This window comes from Acinonyx jubatus, chromosome B3 (genome assembly GCF_027475565.1).
Source record: "Acinonyx jubatus isolate Ajub_Pintada_27869175 chromosome B3, VMU_Ajub_asm_v1.0, whole genome shotgun sequence".
Lineage (NCBI taxonomy): Eukaryota > Metazoa > Chordata > Mammalia > Carnivora > Felidae > Acinonyx > Acinonyx jubatus.
Genome location: NC_069386.1, coordinates 69,318,702 through 69,339,289, shown reverse-complemented (window position 1 = coordinate 69,339,289; position 20,588 = coordinate 69,318,702). Strand labels below are relative to the sequence as shown.

General features: G+C 34.5%; 1 protein-coding gene and 1 pseudogene across 1 annotated transcript; one reads left to right on the top strand and one right to left on the bottom strand.

The window, feature by feature from the left end:
• The first annotated feature begins 239 nt into the window (after window positions 1–239).
• Window positions 240–1,229, top strand: LOC106969868 (olfactory receptor 4K15). Its single transcript, XM_015066396.3, has one exon. It carries the CDS (start codon window positions 255–257, stop codon window positions 1,227–1,229), a length of 975 nt encoding a protein of 324 aa, XP_014921882.2. The 5' UTR covers window positions 240–254.
• Window positions 1,230–9,624: 8,395 nt separating this feature from the next.
• Window positions 9,625–12,335, bottom strand: LOC106969828 (olfactory receptor 11H6-like; annotated as a pseudogene).
• Window positions 12,336–20,588: the final 8,253 nt, after the last annotated feature.

Sequence of the window (20,588 nt, the reverse complement as noted above, 5' to 3'; positions counted from 1 at the left end):
TCCTCAAATTCATGTAACTGAATATACCAATGTCAAACATCCCCTCAATGACTCTCTCCTCCATCCCTCTTTAGTATTGCTGTTATGCTATCTATATAATTTTTAATTATGAAATGATATATGATAATTCAGATATATAAACATAAGTAGAAATTTGAATCCCTAAGGAAGGGAGCAGAACTGGGAAATGAAACCCACTGATTGATCTCTGTCTCTCTTCTATTCAGGTAGCAAGATAAGTTCCTGCCAAGTCAATGAATGAGACAAATCATTCCCGGGTGACAGAGTTTGTGTTGCTGGGACTCTCTAATTCCCAGGAGCTCCAACCTTTCTTGTTTGTCATATTTTCACTACTTTACCTAGCAATACTGCTGGGAAACTTTCTTATCATCCTCACTGTAACCTCAGATTCTCACCTTCATACCCCCATGTACTTCCTGCTTGCAAACCTCTCTTTTGTAGATATATGTGTTGCCTCTTTTGCTACACCCAAAATGATTGCAGACTTTCTGGTTGAGCAGAAGACTATTTCTTTTGATGCCTGTTTGGCCCAGATTTTCTTTGTTCACCTTTTCACTGGCAGTGAAATGGTGCTCCTTGTATCCATGGCTTATGACCGTTATGTTGCTATATGCAAACCTCTCCACTACATGACAATCATGAGTCGCCGTGTGTGTATTATTCTTGTTCTCATCTCCTGGCTTGTGGGTTTTATCCATACTACTAGCCAGTTGGCATTTACAGTTAACTTGCCTTTTTGTGGCCCTAATCAGGTAGATAGTTTTTTCTGTGACCTCCCTTTAGTGACCAAGCTGGCATGCATTGACACTTATGTTGTCAGCCTACTTATAGTTGCAGACAGTGGCTTTCTTTCTATGAGTTCCTTTCTCCTCTTGGTTGTCTCCTACACTGTGATACTTATCACAGTCAGGAAACGCTCCTCTGCTAGCATGGCAAAGGCCCGTTCCACGTTGACTGCCCATATCACTGTGGTCACCCTATTCTTTGGACCATGCATCTTCATCTATGTGTGGCCCTTCAGCAGTTATTCTGTTGACAAAGTCCTTGCTGTGTTCTACACAATCTTTACTCCTATTTTAAACCCAATTATCTACACTCTAAGGAACAAAGAAGTGAAGGCAGCCATGTTAAAACTGAAGAGTCGGTATCTGAAGTCTGGCCGGGTTTCTGCAGCCATAAGAAATGTCCTTTTTCTGGAAACAAAGTAAACTTCACAACTATATCTACTGTAGCCTCCTCTCTCAACAATTACAAACGGAATCCCTATGATGTTCAAGCAGATCATTTTGACCAGGGGAAGGGTTAACTTGAATGAAAGAATAATGATAAGAACAAAAAGCCAGATAATGGACCTTACTGATATTTAAATTCTCTTCCTTTATTGTGTGATTTTTTGTTTCTATTTCCTAGTTTTTAATTAAAACTTTTTAATTTAATATATAGCCTTCGAATACACTGAGAAATGGCATTTACTCATATAGGATAAATAAGCTATACTCCCTCTCAAAACAGTACTGCTCAGATGCCAATTTTGGAGTTATACTAGATATATACCTCTGTACAACAGAGATAATAGATTTATTTATTTATTTATTTATTTATTTATTTATTCATTCATTCACTCATTCATTCATTTATGAATAAACCTAGATAAGAATGCATTTCACACAGTACTATGTAAGTAACAGCACAGGAAGACAATTCTATGATTGGTGTTAATGGAACAGTAACATGTAAAATAGCAAGGCTATCCAGCAAAGGCATTTATAGTCAACACTTTCACAAATCTTTCTTCAATGGTGCTGTTTAATATATATTAGTCATAGAAAGCAACTCGCTGAATAAATTTATTCATGAGAGTGTTTTGTATTATGTTAATTTCTGTTTAATAGTGATAAAATATCAGAGATGAGTTAAAATTCTCTACCACTTGTCATCATGATGATGGGAGCCTGAAACTTCATGTTTCTTTTCTTCTCAGATAAAGTAGTTTTGTATATTAAGAGCTGGTAGGAATAATCATTTTTCTATGTGGACTTAATTAAAATTTTATTTTTATATTGTGTAATTCAGGTCCAGAAAATGACAGAACCCTATTTCAAGAACTTCAGGGTAACCATGAACTTATTCTTCCATGACCACTTATGAAAATAAGATTTTCTATGATTGCTCATTATAGGTTATTCTAGGCTTTTACTCTTATTGCATTGAGGTTTTTCCTATTTTTTCTACTGTGTTCTCACAATCTGTTATAATGTTACCTGTTTTCTAGATTCCAATCCTTAGAATCTCCTAAAGGGATTTTATAATTGCTATTACTGAGAGAAAACAGTAAGTTCTAACTTTTGAGTCAGAGGGTATCAATTTATTGTGGACATAAAGGCAAAAGCAATTCTAAAAGGGATATTTACAGAGATACAGGGCTCTATCTAGAAATAAGAAAAATGCCAAATAATCTAACTTTACACCTAAGAGAAGAGAAAAACAACAAACAAAAACCAAAGTTAGGGATGCCTGGGTGGCTCAGTCAGTTAAGCGTCTGACTTCAGCTCAGGTCATGATTTCACAGTTTGCAGATTCGAGCCCCGCAATCGGCTCTGTGCTGGCAGCTCAGAGCCTGGAGCTTGCTTCAAATTCTGTGTCTCCCTCTCTCTCTGCCCCTCCCCCACTCACACTCTGTCTGTCTCAAAAATAAACAAACGTTAAAAAAATTAAAAAAAAAACCAAAGACCAAAGTTAGCAGAATAAAGGAAATAAGAAAGATTAGAATGGAAATAAATGAAAGAGACTAAAAAAAATTAGAAAATTTCAGTGAAACTAAGAGTTAGTTCTTTGAAAAGATAAACAAAATTGCTAGCTGTATAGCCAGACTCATCAGGAAAAAACACAGGACACATATAAATAAAATCAGAAATAAACCAGTATCAACTGATACTATACAAATCAAAGGATTATATGAGAACACTATCAAAAATCATATGCCAATGAATTGGACAAACTAGAATGAATGGATACATTCCTAAAAACATAATCCAACATCTTAAAAACATCTTCCAAAACCGAGTCAGGAAGAAATTGAAAACCTGAACATACCAATTACTACTACAAAATGAAATCCACAATCAAAAGATTACCAACAAATAAAAGCCCACTACTGGATGGATTAACAGGTAAATTCTATCAAATATTCAAAGAATAGTTAATACATAATACGTCATATCAACAAGAAAAAGAATTAAAACCATATGATCATTTCAAGAGATGCAGAAAAAGCACTGGATAAGTACAACATCCATTCATGATAGAAAAAAACCCTCAACAAAGTAGGTTTAGTGGGAACATACTTCAACATAATAAAGACCATATATGAAAAACCCACAGACCATATATGAAAAACATCATACTCAATGGTGAAAAACTGAGAGCCCTTCCTCTAAGATCAGGAACAAGACAAGAATGCTTGCTTTCACCACTTTTATTCAACACATTACTGAAAGTCCTGGCCACAGCAATCAGACAAGTAAAAGAAAGAAAAGGCACCCAAAGAGGCAAGGAAGAAGGTAAACTGTCACTACTTAAGACGACATGACACTATCTATAACAAACCTAAAGACTCCACCAGAATTCTACTAGAACTAACAAATGAGCTCATTAAGGTTGCAGGATACAAAACCAATATGCAGAAATCCATTGCATTTCTATACAATAATGAAGTAGCAGAAAAAGGTACCCTCATGTACTGTTGCTGGGAATGCAAATTGGTGCAGGCACTGTAAACAATAATATGCAGGTTTCTCAAAAAATTAAAAATAGAATTACCATATGATCCAGTAATTCTACTACTGGGTATTTATCCAAAGAAAAGAAAAACACTAATTCAAAAGGACATATGCACCCCCACCTTTATTGCAGTATTATTTACAATAGACAAATTATAGAACCAACCCAAGTGTCCATCTATCGATAAATGAATAAAGAAGATGTGGTACGTATATATACACAATGGAATATTATTCAGCTATAAAAAATGAAATCTTGTCATTTGCAGCAACATAGATGGATCTACAGTGTATATATTAAGTGAAATAAGTCAGCCAAAGAAAGACAAATACCATATGATTTCACTCATATGTGGAATTTAGGAAACAAATGATCAAAGAAAAAAAAGAGACAAAAAAACCCCCAGACTCTTAAATATAGAAAACAAACCAATGATTACCAGAGGACAGGTGGGGGGAGGGGGTGGTAATTGGTGAAACAGGTGAAGAAGATTAAGAGTACACTAATCACAGAAATGTATAGAATGTTGAATCACTATATTGTAGACCTGAAACGAATATAACACTGTTAATTATACTGGAATTAAAAAATAGTAATAAAAAAATAAGAGTTAATACCTATTCTCCTCAAACTATTCCAAAAAAAACATAAGGAGGAGAGCTTTCAATTACAACACATCCTATAAGGACAAACGAGACATAGACACCACAAAAAAAAGAAAACTACAAGCCAAAACCCTCATTAATACAGATGCAAAAATCCTCAACAAAATATTAGCAAACCAAATCCAACAATACATTAAAAAAATAATTCACCATTATCAGGCAGGATTTATTCTGGGGATGCAAGAAGAATTCGGATTGTATTATAAATAAATGTAATACACTGTATCATAAAAGGAAGGATATGAATCATATGATCATCTCAATAGAGGCAGAAAAAACATATGACTAAGTAGAACATCCATTCATGACAAAAACACTCAATAAAGTGGATTTAGAGGGAATATACCTCAACATAATAAAGGCCATAATGAAAAACCCATAGCTATTATCATACTCAATACTGAACTGAGAGTTTTTCTCTAAGATCAGGAGCAAGACAAGGACATTTTCTTTCACCACTTTTATTCATCATAGTACTGGAAGCCCTATTTCACAGCAAACAGACAAGAAAAAAAAAGAGGAAACCATATTGGTAAGAAAGCTAAACTGTCACTATCTGCAAATGAAAGGATGTTATACATAGAAAACACTAAAGACTACACCAAAAAACTATTAGAAGTATTTAATTCAATAAAGTTTCAGGATACAAAATTATACACAAAATTGGTTGCATTTCTATACAGTAGTAACAAAGTAGCAGAAAATTAAGAAAACAATTCCATTTACAACTGCATTAAAAAGAAAAAAATACCTAGAAATAAACTTAACCAAGGAAGTGAAATACCTGTACTCCAAAAACTATAAAACACTGATGAAATAAATTGAAGATGAAACAAACAAATGGAAATACATTCTATGTTCGTGGATTTGGAGAATACTGTTAAAATGTCCATACTACCCAAAGCAATCTACAGATTCAATTCAATCCCTATCAGCATTTTTCATAGAAATAGAAAAATACTAAAGTTTGCATGGAACTAAAAAAGACCTTGAATAACCAAAGCAATTTCAAGAAAGAAGATAAAAGCTGGAGGTATCACAACTCCAGATTTCAAGATATACTACAAAGCTGTATTAATCAAACCAGTATGGTATTGGCATATGCACGCACGCGTGCGCACGTGCACTCACACACACACACATACACACACACAACACATAGATCAAGGAAACAGGGTAGAGAGCTCAGAAATAAATCCATGCTTGTATAGTAAATTAATCTATGACCAAGGAGGCAAGAATATACTGGGGAGAAACAGTCTCTTCAATAAATGGTTCTGGAAAACTGGACAGCTGCTTGCAAAAGAATGAAATTAGATGCCTTTCTTATACACAAAAATAAACTTCAAATGGATTTAAGACCTACATATGAGACCTAAAACCATAAAAATCCTAGAAGAAAACACTGGCACTAATCTCTCTCCCATTTGCCATAGCAGTATTTTTCTAGATAGATACCCTCAGGCAAAGGAAACAAAAGAAAAAATACACCTAAATGAAAACGCTTTTCTCAGCAAAGGAAACAATCAACAATGCAAAAATGCAACCTACTAAATGGGAGAAGACATTTGCAAATGACAGAGCTGATAAGGAGTTAATATCCAAAGTATATGAAAATTTATACAACTGACCACCCAAAAAACCCCCAAATAATCCCACTAAAAATGGAGGGCCAGAATACATATTTTTCCAAAGAGTATGTACAGATGGTCAACAGAAACATGAAAAGATTCCCACATCACCAATCATCAGGGAAATGCAAATCAAAGCCACAACGAGATATCACCTCAGATCACATTACTGCCAGAAGTGCTAGAATCAGAAAGAAAATAACAAGTGTTGGTGAGGTTGTAGAGAAAAAAGGAACCCTTGGGCACTGCTGGTAGGGATGTATGTTGGTGTAGTCAATGTGGAAAAAGTATGGAGTATCCTCAGAAATTAACAAAATAAATACCATAGGATCATAGGATCCAGTAATTCCATTACTGGATATTCACACCCCCTTACTGCCACACCAAAAAACCCTGAAAACACTAATTGAAAAAGATACGTGCAACCCTATGTTTATTGCAGCATTATTTACAATAGCCAAGATATGGAAGCAACCTAAGTGTTCATGGATAGATGGATAAAAAAAGGGTGATATACACATGTACAAACACATACATACAGTGGTAATATATATAAAACAGTATAATGGAATATTAAACAGCCATAAAAAATAATGGGATCTTACCATTTGTGGCAACTGAATGGACTAGAGGGTGTTATGCTGAATGACATAAGTTAGATGGAGAAAGTCAAGTACCTTATTGTACAGCTGAAACTAATGTAATACTGTGTACCAATTATATTTCAGGAAAAAATAAAGATTCTATGAAGTAATGTGGAATAAGAAATTAGCATAATGTCACAGCCTAAAAATGTTAGACTTACCCTTTTCAGGATGCTATGTGTGCACAATCTTATTTTCCTTTGTCTTCTTTTTTCAAAAACAGTTTTATTGAGGTATGGCTGTCATACAAAAGTTGATGGGGGGAGCACCCAGGTGGCTCAGTTGGTTGAGTGTTTGACTCTTGATTATGGCTCAAGCCATGATTTGAGGGGCATGCGCTAAAGTCCTGCATTGGACTCCATGCTGAGTGTGGGCCCTGCTTAAGATTCTCTCTCCCACTCTGCCCCTCTCCCCCGCTCACGAACTCTCTCTAAAATTAAAGAAAAAAAAAGTCTAAGTCTATGCAGTCATTATCTCTTTATCCCAAGGAATGGTGTCTGAGTGAATAGCTGCTTTAATTCCTTCTCTTCAAACAGTAATAAGCATGTGATATTCTGCAAGATGGCCACCATCAAATGCTCCTATTACAACATTTAATTATACCAATATATCACAATTTTAAAAACGCTTTCTAATACTAATGCTAAAAAATAAAGGATGACAAATTGTATCAAATCAGAACATGGTTTTCAAACAGTTATATCTGCAAGTGTGAAAATTATTCATCATATAGCAATGGAAGCAAAAAAGTGAAAACTTTTAAAACATTACCAATAGTTTAAACACAATAAGCCTTTTTAAAACCCATCTCTTATTTTCTTTATATTTAAAGAACAAAATTATTGGTATATCTCACTATAATTATTATAATTCTATCAATTCCATCTTTCCTATCATGCTGTATTCCAGAATTGGCCTATTTTTCCATTTCTTTTTTTCAGCAATTTATTTCTCATCCTTTACTCTTACCCTGAATCAATGCTTCATATGTCTCTGAGAAGTATTGACAATAAATTATGAAAATAATTTAGTTTTAAAAGATATCAAGATTTTACAAACTGAAAGATATAATCAAATAGGTTTCACTTGAAAATGTGTGATATGACATTATCTATTCAAGAATACCAAGATTGCAAAACAAGGAATAAATGATTATGCAGTGACTTCTATGGCCATGTAAACTGTGAAACACACCTGAACATGCCAAGAAGTGTCTGGGGAGCTTTTACTTCAAAGTAGTTATTTAGGACTCACATGTGATTTCAGTCTTAACACTTTCCTATTAAAATGTCCAAATAAATTCAAAAGTCATAAAAATAATCTGCATTGAAAAATAATACTATAAATATCCAGAGGAGTAATTTTTGTGACCATAGATTAGACAAAGTTTTCTTATGTTTGAAACCAAAAGCACAAGTGACAGATGAAAAAAGGAGATAAACGGGACTTACTTAAAAGTCAAAACGTCAAAGGACACATTCAAAAAAGTAAAAAAAGACAGCCTACAGATTGGGAGAAATTAATTTTAAATCATATATCTGAATAGGGACTTATATCCAAAATATATTAATACCTTCTACAAATCAAGAATAAAAAGAAAACCCAATTTAACAATGTTCAGGGGATTTGAATATATATTTCTCTAAAGACAAACAGATGGCCAAAATAAGCACATAAAAAATGACCAATATCATTAGGGAAAACACTAATTAAAACAAAAAGGTACATACCACTTCACACCTACCAGGATCACTAAAGTCAAAAAAGTAAAAATAACAAATACTGGTGAGAATACAGAGAAGGCTAAAATCTACATTACACACATTGCTAGTGTCATATAAAACTGTTGTGGCTGTGGGAGGCCGGACCCCGGTGCCAGGCTGAGACCGGGTGGAGCAACGGCTCCCTGTTGACTCAGCCAATCCGGTGGTTCCCCCTCCCATTCCCCCATTTACAAAGGCATACGAAAGCCTTGTCAAGGCTGAGAAAGCTAATTCCTGAAGCCTGTGGTCTCTGGGTGTTGGCAGTAATGTTACCCCCCTTTTTCTACCCCGGGTCAAATAGAAACAAACATGGGAACTGTGTTTTGCTAGCCATCTATCAACAAGGTCTTGTTGTGACCCGTTTAGAAAGTTCACAAGGTACACAGAACTAAATGTTTTGGCTGGCAGTGATCATGTGAAACCTGTTTATTCTTAGAATGACCTGATCCATAAGAGTCTTGATATAAAAGATTGTGTATAAGCAACAATAAAGCGGTCACTTGGGCCATCAGCCCAGGGGACCCTCCTGTTCCCAAACTGGCTTCTCTTCTTTTTTTCTTACATTCCCCTACCCTCAGGACCCTGATCTCGGTGTTTGTTGTGCCGGTCGCAACATGTAGCCTCTTTGGAAAATAGTCTGACAGTTCCTCAAAATGTTAAATTTAGAGTTAACTTATGACCCAGCAATTCAACCTATGGGGATATACCCTAGGGAAGTGAAAACAGGTTCACATAAAGATCATGACTGTTGGGGCACCTGGGTGGCTCACTCAGTTAAGCCTCTGACTTCGGCTCAGGTCATGATCTCATGATTTCTGGGTTTGAGCCCCACGTCAACGCTCTGTGCTGACAGCTCAGAGCCTGGAGCCTGCTTCTGATTCTGTGTCTCCCTCTCTCTCTGCCCTTCCCCCACTCGCGCTCTGTCTCTCTCTCAAAAAAGATGACTGTTACAGCAGCATTACTAACAATACCACAAACCAGAAACAATTTAAATGTCCAACTGTTGAATGGACAAAGCAAATATTTTACATCCAAATGATGGAATGCTATTCAGCCCTAAAAAGGAATGAAGTACTGATATTCTCTATAACACAAATGAACCTTGTAAACATCATCCTAAGTGAAAGGAGCCAGACGTACTGTATGATTTTTTTAAATTAAATTAATTAATTTATTTTTTGAGAGACAAAGAAAGAAGTGGGGGCTTACCTGAAGCAGGGCTCATGCTCACCCAAAGCAGGACTCATGCTCACTAGATGCAGTGCTGGAACTCATGTGATGTGGGGCTCGAGCTCATCTGATGTGGGACTTGAACTCACCAACCGTGAGATCATGACGTGAGTCAAAGTCAGATGCTTAACCCACTGAGCCACCCATTTATATGATGTCCGGAATAGGTAAATACATAGAAATGGTGTTGCCAGAACTTGAGAGAAGGAAAAGTAGGATACTGGGAGAGTTACTCAGTATAGGCTTTGTGGGATAATGAAAATTCTAGTTAAGAATATGAGATACAGTATTCTTGAGACAGTGAGTAGAGGCAAATCTAAGCACTCCAGCAACTGCATCAGTACCTGACAGTTCCTAGCCATTACACCCTAACCTAGAGAGGGCAAAAATGGCAAATCAAGAAAAGGCAAAGCATGGTTCATCCCAAATAGAGATCTTTTCAAAAACAATTCTTAGAATATATAATGGAAAAAATTAATGGCAGCCATATGGATCTAAATATTAAGAGTATTTTCACTAAAATTTGGTGAGGAAGTAGGAGGAAATACAAATATGATAAATAATGAATCACCTTTCCTAAGAATGTATCTTGCCTTGTTTTTAATATTGACACAAGAATTAACACCTAAATGTTGTCTTCTAAACTTAGCATACATAACTTTAGACTGAGAAAATTTTAGTAATAACTGTAAACTATAGGACCGATTATGTGTATGCATGTGTATATGATATTAGCAGCAAAATTTTAACTAGTATTAAATCAAAATGTCTGAAATATTAGTGATTATTTTTCCCTTATTTTAATTTGAATTTGAAATATTTCACTATTATTAATTTTCTCTAATGAAAATGAAGAGATGGATACAGTTAGCTTTAGAAAAATCTATTACGATGGCTGTTCCTCCTCCCCCCAAAATATTTTTCTAATCCAGTTAATATAATTGAATATCAAACTTTTAACTATTTCACATACATCATTTCAATTGTGAAAAAAATTCTTCAAAGATTTCTTCCACACCTCTGACTAAATCTCACAATCCTCTAATTTTCTCAGAGCTGCCTTCATCTCTGATAGAGCAAGGAATTACTTCAGCTAGATTGTCTGCTGTTGGACTTACATATACAACCATGATAGAGCCATAAAACAGGGATACCACAGCCAGATGGGAGCCACACGTGGAGAAGGGACCCTGAGCACAGTTCTACTCACCAGGACGTAGGAGCTGGCAATAAAAAGAAAGGTGGGGAAAATGAAGACTGAGTTAAAGATGGCACAGATGATCTCAGTGGCAGGAAATGGCATACAGGACAGATTTATGAGGATATCTAGGTCACACAGGAAGTGATCAATCTTACTGGAACAACAAAATGGGAGCTGAGAGATCAGGTAAATAGGCAACTATTTCCAGACAATACTGGAAATACAGGAAGCCACATACCCAGCACCCAGCTCCTGTTCTGATGCAGTGCTGAACTGACATGACAGTGGGGTAATGCAGGGGCCTGAAGATAGCAAGGTACTTGTCAAAGGCCACGGCAGACAAGAAGAAGGTCTCAGTGGTGCCCAGGGAGAAGAAGAAGTAGGATTGGAGGAAGCAGCCAGAGACAGAAATGGTGTTGGTCTCAGAGAGAAAGTTGGCTAGCATATTAGGGACAGTGGAGGTGATAAACCAGATCTCCAGGAAGGAAAAATTGGCCAGCAGGATGTACATTGGCATTTGTACTTGATGGTCCCACATCACAGCACAGATAACAGATTTCCAGTTAGTGTCAACATATATATTCCAGAGAAGACTGAAAAGATTTTCCTCTTTCCTCTGAATTTCCCAGGTATAAGGGAAACCCAAAGGATGAATTTACTCCTAGAACTAGAGCAATTACTTATGTTGGAATATTCATTTGTCTGTAATGCTGCAAAAATAACAAATTTCCATATGAGAAATGGCCTTTTAGTATTGCACATTAAGGAAAATACCTTGATTAGGGTTACATCACTCTGCATGTCAGTAAATAAAATATCTCTCATGCAGAAATATTTTCATCGTTTTTAGATCTTCAGAGTCCTATTCTATATATAACAAATACAAAGTGAACAGATACTTGCCTGTCATCCTGAGGTTTACTGTCAGAGTCAGTTGGTATTGACAGTAAACAATTCTATACAAAAATCTACAATGCTAGGTCAAGCAGTGGATGAATACAGACTGAATGAATATAGCCAAGAGATAACTCAGTGTTTTTGACATATAAAATATATTAAAGAGAATAATAGTTAATAATCTTTGCTCTATTTGTGAGAGTAATATGTCAAGCTGATTTGAAGACAATATCCAATAGTTTTAAGTACTGTATGCAAGATAATTAATTGCTGTTTTATTGTTATGGGAAATACTCCTATATCTATTTTAGAATAGATTATAAGTCAATAGTAAAATGAGAAATTATTATAAGATTTCAAATTTCAACTCCTCCCTTCAGTAAAAATACACTCTTAAAAATACTACATGTAGGGGTGGCCAACTCTTGACTTCGGCTCAGGTCACGGTCTCATGGTTTGTAAGTTCAAGCCCTGCGTAGGACTCTGTGCTTACAGCATGGAACCTGTTTGGATCCTCTGTCTCCCTCTCTCTGCCCCTCCTCACTCTCTCTCGGTTTCTCCCTCAAAAATAAATAAATGTTAAAAAATGCTACATGTGTGTAATTTTTTAAATGTTCAGTATTTGGCATGCTGCACAGAGTCAGAGATCTTGATCATTGCATTTGTATCAACAAAGACAGCCCAGGAAAATGGGTATGTTTCCTATTCATACTCCTACAGGGAGGAAATTCCTCTTTTAAAATTTCAGATCTAATGATAAATATTACCTTATGATAGTTTCTCTAAGTTGGTTTTCTAACACTTAGTTATCATCATCATTAATTTAAATATAAGACAGAAAGGACAGTATTTAATGAGGCTCTTCAATACCATGAGATTAGTATGGAGGGCAAGTCTTCAACTCCCAGGTATTTTATGTGGAAAAGGACATAGACTCAAAGGTGGTGTTCTAAAAAACGGTGGTTCTCAAAGTGTTGTTGGGGACCCCTGAAGGTCTCTGAAGATTTATCAGGCATTTAGGCCAAAATTGTTTTCATACCAATACTATTATTTGCTTTATAGACTCTAATTGTTTCTTGATTACTGAATGGTGTTTGCCAGGCTGCATGATCTCATACCAAATTGTTTGATCTCACAATAAATGTTTGGTTATCTCACGCTAAAGAACATCCTACTGACCTCTCTTAAAGTAAATATTAAAGAGATTTATTAAAAATATTAAAAACACAAATCTTCATTAAGTTTTATTATTTTGACAAAGCAAAAAAAGTTTTTTTTAAAATTAGCATTTACGGTATTTTGATTAGTTTATTATCTCTACGAATGAATTTATGTATAAACATTATTTTTTTAAATTTCTAAATGGTAAATACAAATAGCTGTAACTCATACAAACAAAACTACTCTGGGGTCCTTGATGAGTTTTAAGATTATGAAAGGGTCCTGAAATCAACAAGTTTGAAAGCCACATGTTCTAGATAAACCTTGGCCTCTGCAGAAGAATTAAGTCCTTTTCAACACTCACACATTACAGAATGATGAAGTCTTAGTTTGCAAAAATTACATCAATCTATAAATAAAATGGAGAGATTATAGTTTTGGTTTTGGTTTGGTTTTGGCTTGATATTGCAGAGCATAGATATTTGCATGCTAAACTGTAAATAAAATGTGAGAACACAGCATATTTCAAGTATACAAATTTTTATTATTAACTATTGCCACCAAGCTGTACATTAGATCTCCAGAGTTTATTCACCTTATAACTGAAACAAAATTAAAGTATGGGAAGTTGTGAATATATTAATCAGTTTGATGGTAGCCATCATTTTACAATGTATATCAAATCATGTAATTGTATACTTAAATACGGAAAATATTTATTTGTCTATTATACTTCAATAAAGTTGGAAAAAAATAAACTATAAAATAGGATGGTTTGGAAATTAAGAGCAAATAAAGAAAGAAGAAAAAGAATCCACAGCGCTAAGGTCTGAATCATGAATTCACATATATTTATACCTTTAAATTAATAGAATTATGTACCTTTTTTAAGGTTATTTTTAAAAATAAGCTTTGAAATTTGAAAAGTAATGGATTCATACTTAGGAAGAACTTTTCCAAGCCAGTAATTTCAATGCAATTCCAAAGTAATCAGAGATAATAACCCAAACTAATGCCTTAGATTTAGTGTGTGGCAAAGTGTTACACAATTGCAGCCCACATAAGCCCTCCATAATCTCCTACTGTTTTTGCCAGTGACTTTGGGTTTTTCTTCATTTATTCCATTATTTCTATATGTGTGTGGAAATGTCTCAAATAGCTTTGTGTCCATATATCTCTCCCTGTTTCCTTTGGGTTCTTTCTGTTAAGAGTACATGAGTGAGAGAGAGAGACAGAGAGAGAGAGAGGGAAGATTTTGTTAGATTTTGTTAATTCTTTCAGTCTCTATAATTCACTCACATGTGATTAGGTCTTTTCCAGATATCATATAATACATGCCTGGAGTTTAGCCTTCTATCCAATCAAGTTCATTCTTTAGCTTCCTCCCCCAACTTTATATTTACCATTTAATGTCTTACTCTGTTTCCCAACTGTAACTGAATACATATGAAAGTAAAACTCACATTATACACACACACACACACAACAAATATACACATATATATGGAAAAAGAATGTGTTTTTTTTAATATTTTCAATTTGAAAAACTAATGTGTGAAATACTGTCTTTCTTCAAAAGAAAATAAATTTTAAAAAGCTACTCATAAATAATGGACCCACAAACATGGCCAACTCATCTCTGACAAAGCAGGAAAGAGTATCCAATGGAAAAAAGACTCTTTTTAGCAAATGCTGCTGGGAGAACTGGACAGCAATATACAGAAGAATGAAACTGAACTACTTTCTTACACCATACACAAAAATAAATTCAAAATGGGTAAAATACCTAAATGTGAGACAGGAAATCATCAAAATCCCATAGGAGAAAACAGGCAGCCACCTCTTCAACCTCTGGAGGCAAGGGAAATAAAAGCACAAATGAACCACTAGGACTTAATCAATATAAAAACAAAACAAAACTTCTACACGGCAAAGGAAGCAATCAACAAAACTAAAAGGCAACTGATGGAATGGTAAAAGCTTTTTGTTAATGACATATCAGACAAAGGATTTACCAAAAATCTATAAAGAATTTACCAAACTCAACACCTAAAAAACAATCCGGTGAATAAATGGACAGAAGACATGATAGACACTTTTCCAAAGAAGACATCCAGATAGCTAACAGACACATGAAAATATGCTCAATGTCACTCATCATCATGGAAATACAAATCAAAACCACAATGAGATACCACCTCATACCTGTCAAAATGGCTAAAATGAACAACTCAGGCAACAAGAGATGTTGGTGAGGATGAGGAGAAAGGGGAACCCTTTTGCAGTGTTGGTGGGAATGCAAACTGGTGCAGCCACTCTGCAAAACAGAATGGAGGTTCCTCAAAAAATTAAAAATAGAACTACCCTACCACCCAGCAATTGCACTACTAGGAATTTATCCAAAGGATACAAAAATGCTGATTTGAATGGGCACATGCTCCCCAATGGTTATAGAAGTGCTAAGGACAATAGCCAAATTATGGAAAGAGTCCAAATGTCCATCAACTGATGAATGGATAAAGAAGATGTGGTATGTGCAATACTACCTGGCAATGAAAAAGAATGAAATCTTGCCATTTGCAACAATCTGGAACTAGAGGGTAGCATGCTAAGTGAGATAAGTTAGAGAAACATAGATAATCATATGATTTCACTCATATGTGGAATTTGAGAAACTCAACAAATGAACATAGGGGAAGGAAAGGAAAAGTAAAAACAGAGAGGGAGGCAAGCCATAAGGGATGCTTAAATACAGAGAACAAACTGAGCGGTGCTGGAGGGGTGGTGGTGGGGGATGAGTTCAATGGGTGATGGGCATTAAGGAGGGCACTTGTCAGGATGAGCACTGAGTGTTATATGTAAGAGATGAATCACTGGGTTCTACTCCTGAAGTCAAGACTACACTATATGTTATCTAACTTGAATTTAAATTAAAATAAAAAGCTACTCATAAACAATCTTCATCTTTGACATATAAAAAATATTTTCCAGAATGAATTAAAGACTGGAATGTGAGTGCCAGTAATTAAAAATACAGAAAGAATATAGAAATGTTTAATAGAATATTGTGCTACCAATTAGAAAACTTCATTAAACCAAGCTAGAAAAAACAGATCTTGAAGGGCTTAACATAATTTTAATGGTACTTTTAAAAAGTTCTGAAAAGCAAAGGATGCCATGAATAATGAAAAAAGAAATGCCAAAATAATTTCAAATAAATAAATAACATCCACTATACAAAGAAATGCTACAAATCAATAAAAGACAAGTAGCATGTTAGAAAAGGGGGTAATGTTTATATTGTCTCTGAATACAAAAGAGTCATTGGCAATGTGCCATATTTTCCCAAGAAAATTAAGGAACCAAGTTCCTTAATAATATTGCCCTTCAAATCAATCTAACATTGACCTTTATAACACACTCAGTGCTTGCGTGATATTGTTCTTCATTAAGATTACAGTTGATACCTTAATAGACATTGAAGTCAAGTATGTATCATTCATAAACACATGTCAAATGGCTGTGCTCACAAAGGCTGTTTCTCAAATTTTGCAAAGTATGAATAAAATTTCCTCATTTCCTATCCTCTAAAAATAACAGAAATTAACAGGTGATAGGCAATATATCACTTGAAGTTTCACTGAAGAAATACGTATTCACATTCACTTACTGGAATTTTCCCTGACATAGGCCCAGCTCCTACATAGAGCTATGCAAAGGGAGACTGGCAAACTACTTTACAACTTCTAATGCATTTTTGAAGTAACATTTGTTTATAAGCTCTAAAAGAATGCTTGGCTTTGATTCTGGAGAAGGACTATGTTCATAATTCATATATTAAGGGGTATAATATAAAGCTAGAGAATATTGGAGCCATAATGAGCTTTACCTTACCTGAAGACACATGATGGGTATCATAGAAACCCGTATGGATGAACATCATCTTCTATATCAGAGTGAAATCTCTAATCTCAGATCTTGGAAAAGCCAAATATAGCAGTGTTCCATGCATTATTGTGGTGATTCATATGAACTGCTGACCGTTTTAGGAGCAAGAACATTATGAAATCAGTCATGGACCTCTCTGGACTTGCTCTCTTACAGTTCTCTTGGTTATTTATATAAACTAATAAAGCAACAGGAAACCTGACAGTTGAAAAGAGAATCATAGTCTCATGATCTACACAGAACTAAATGAACATCCGAAATATTAATCCTTTTTACTTTCTGCAAAGATCATCTATGGGGAGTGGCTCTCTAGAGAGGGAATTTATAACACAATAGTCCCATTGAACATATTTCCTATTCTCCTCCTTACTTAGCATGCCGGAATTTGTTTCAAATTCTAATACATTTCCTACTTTAATTCAAGGATTTTTATTTGGAATAACAGGAGAAATAGAAACAAAATTATTTGGGCAGGTATAAATTTGCTATTTAACTGTAATCAGAAGCAATATTCTCTCTGACGATAAAGGAAAATTGTGACAGTAAATGAGCCCTGGTTCCAAGCTTAGAGAAAAGTCTGAGGAATATAGGCCAACACAGAGGTTAGGAGCCTAGGTATTTAAACATATTAAAGACTCCATATTAAAGACTCCCTTCTTTTGTTTCAGACTCTTCATCATCTTAACTCTAACTTGTTTGCCCCAGTCCAAGCTCACCACTACACGGAGATATGCATTCTTTAGCTATGAGTAAATTTCTTTAAATAAGAAAGACATTTACAGAAATTCCTCATGCAGTTAACTACTTTGATAATATTCTTTAATGGCTCCATATGATAGCATTAACATTTTATGAATAAACAAAAATGTAAATAATGATCCCCAGGTTTTGAGACCCAGGTACAATAACCTGAGCGACACAATTTTTATTTTGTTAATTTTTTAAAATTTTTATTTATTTTTAAGGCAGGAGGAGAGGGCAGAGAAAGAGAGAGAATACCAAGCAGGCTCCACACCATAAGTGCAGAGCCCAATACATGGCTTGAACCCACGAAGCAGGAGATAATGACCTGAACTAAAATCAAGGGTCAGATGCTTAACCAAATGAACCACCCAGGCACCCGCAAAGATTTTTATTTATTTTCCCCCCAAAGATTTTAAATCTAATATTAAGTCATATCTCAAGCAGAATATTTCCAAATAATAGAATATGATCAAGTAGGGTTTATTTCCTTAAGAGGTATCCAATACTGTATCATATGTGAATATATAACTTTTTATATTCATTAATTGATAGAAAAATACAGGAATATATAACTAAATACAGAAATAATAATAGATAAAATTGAGCGTCCATGCTTGATAAAATTTATAATAGGCCAGAAATAGAAGGAAATTTCTCTACTTGGCAAAGAATCTCCACCAGAAGTAATTGGCTAAAAAATTATACAATAGTAAAATGAAAAGCACTCTAATTAAAATCAAGTACAAACGAGAATGGCCACCATGGTAAACAGAGTTACTGTTCCATGTGATTTAATGGCCTTCCTCTAAAAGATTATATATCCACGTCTTCAGATGTTACACTAGGCAATGTGACTTGATTTGCCCAATGTAGTGTAAGGCAAATTTAAATGTGCCATTTCTAAAGAAAACCTTTAACAATAATTATGAAAATACACCAAAACTCTTTTTCCTGTGCAATGAAGAAAGTTATTTTCTTTTGTCTTAGATCCAAGAATGAAAGTAACATATAGAACCAGTCATGGGTCAACAAGTAATATGATTAAGGAAGAAAAAGGAAGTTGTTATAAATCATTGATATTGACAGGTAATTTTTATGACAACATAATTTGGGAAAAGCAATTGATACAATTTTCCAATTCACAAAAATGAAATGAGACAAAAACAATTTATGGTATGAATATTACAAGAGAGAAATTTTAATTGCTGGCTGGATAAATGATGTATACCATGAACAAGAGAATTAACTAAAATATAAGACAATTCAATAAATTGGCTAGTTATAAAATATGTAGAAAATACAGTCTATCTTTTATGGAGGCAATAATTTGTAAACTAATGTGGGGAAATTATTTCATTTTCAATAGCAACACAGATTCAAAATAACTTAGAAATAAACTTTGCAAGATAACTGAGAATCATGAAAAAAATAACAAATCTTTACATTAGTATATAAAAGAAAACCTGATTAATAGGAGAGACATACCATGTTCCTCAATGGACTGACTACTTAGTGCTAAGGGTAAATATTTAACTATAAGTCAATATACAAATTCACTGCAATTTAGACAAATCCCAGTCAGACTGTGGGAGGATTGTTATAGGTGTTACAGGTGTTTGAAACTTGACAGATATTTTAAAATCTTGTTTGAAATAAATTCTCAAGATTTGACATATATTTTGAAAAAGAATAATGAGATAAAATTTGGTCTATCATATACTAAAACTATATTTAAACTAAATTAATTAAAACTGTCATAGGAACTGCTGCAATTAATTGACCAAGTAGACAGCATATAGTACTATCTATAAATACTCAATTTCAGAGAGTTCAGATTCTGATAAAGGTTATATTCAATTAAAATGTGGAGAAAAGATAAATGATTAAATACAAAGTGTTGAAAAATTAAATTCTGACTCCATATCTTACTATATATAGATAAAACCTAGATCAATGAATGTGATTGACTTCAAAAGTAGATCAAAACACCAGAAAACATACATACGTTTATAATGTAGTATATAAGAAACACATTGTATAGGGGCACCTGGGCAGCTCAGTTGGTTGGTTAAGTGTCTGACTTCAGCTCAGGGCATGATCTCAAGGTATGTGGGTTTGAGGCCCACCTTGTGCTCTGTGCTGACAGCTGGTGCTGACAGCTAGAGCTTGGAGCCTGCTTTGGATTCTGTGTCTCCCTCTCTCTCTGTCCCTCCCCTGCTTGTGAGCTCTTTCTCTCTCAAAAATAAAAAACAAAAACATTAAAAATTAAAAAAAGAGCTTTTGTATAAAAAACTTATATTTATAATAGAACAAATTAACTTTCATTGACTTCATAAAAGTTAAATGTTTGAATGTAAAACAGTGCCACTAAGTGTTAAGTGGCAAAGATGAAATTTTTGAGTAGTACACATGGAACAGAAACCACTATCAGATTTTCACTGCCACCATAAATTACTATAAAATTTTAACAAGTATATACAAATTTGCTTGATTTAGATAGTTTTCAAGGAAAGTCTATAATATTTGACAAAAGGGAAGGTTACAAGTTCCAAATTGACTCCCAGCATATTCTTTGAGGGCATTTTCTTAACAAAAGTCACAGGAAAAGAAATCCATGGAAACAGTGAAGGTCTCTGGGCAAGGAGCCAGCTAGAGTTTGAAGTTGTCAAAGTAGCATATTTTGGGGAAAATGGTTCTGAAAAGAAGAAAAGTGAAAAACAGAAGCTCAAAAATCTATGGAAAATTTACATCAAGTCCTTGGTTGATTTATAAACCATGGATACATAGGGCAATATTCTAGAATGTCTAGTAGAAAATAAATGCTAGCAAGCTCAAGAATAGGCAGACATATCAAAGGGAGCACCATATTTCCAGCCTGAATGGAGACACACTGTCTTTCATTT

What these genes read in the sequence shown, in the direction of transcription:
- LOC106969868 (XM_015066396.3), top strand. Translation starts at nt 255, where the DNA reads ATGAATGAGACAAATCATTCCCGGGTGACAGAGTTTGTGTTGCTGGGA.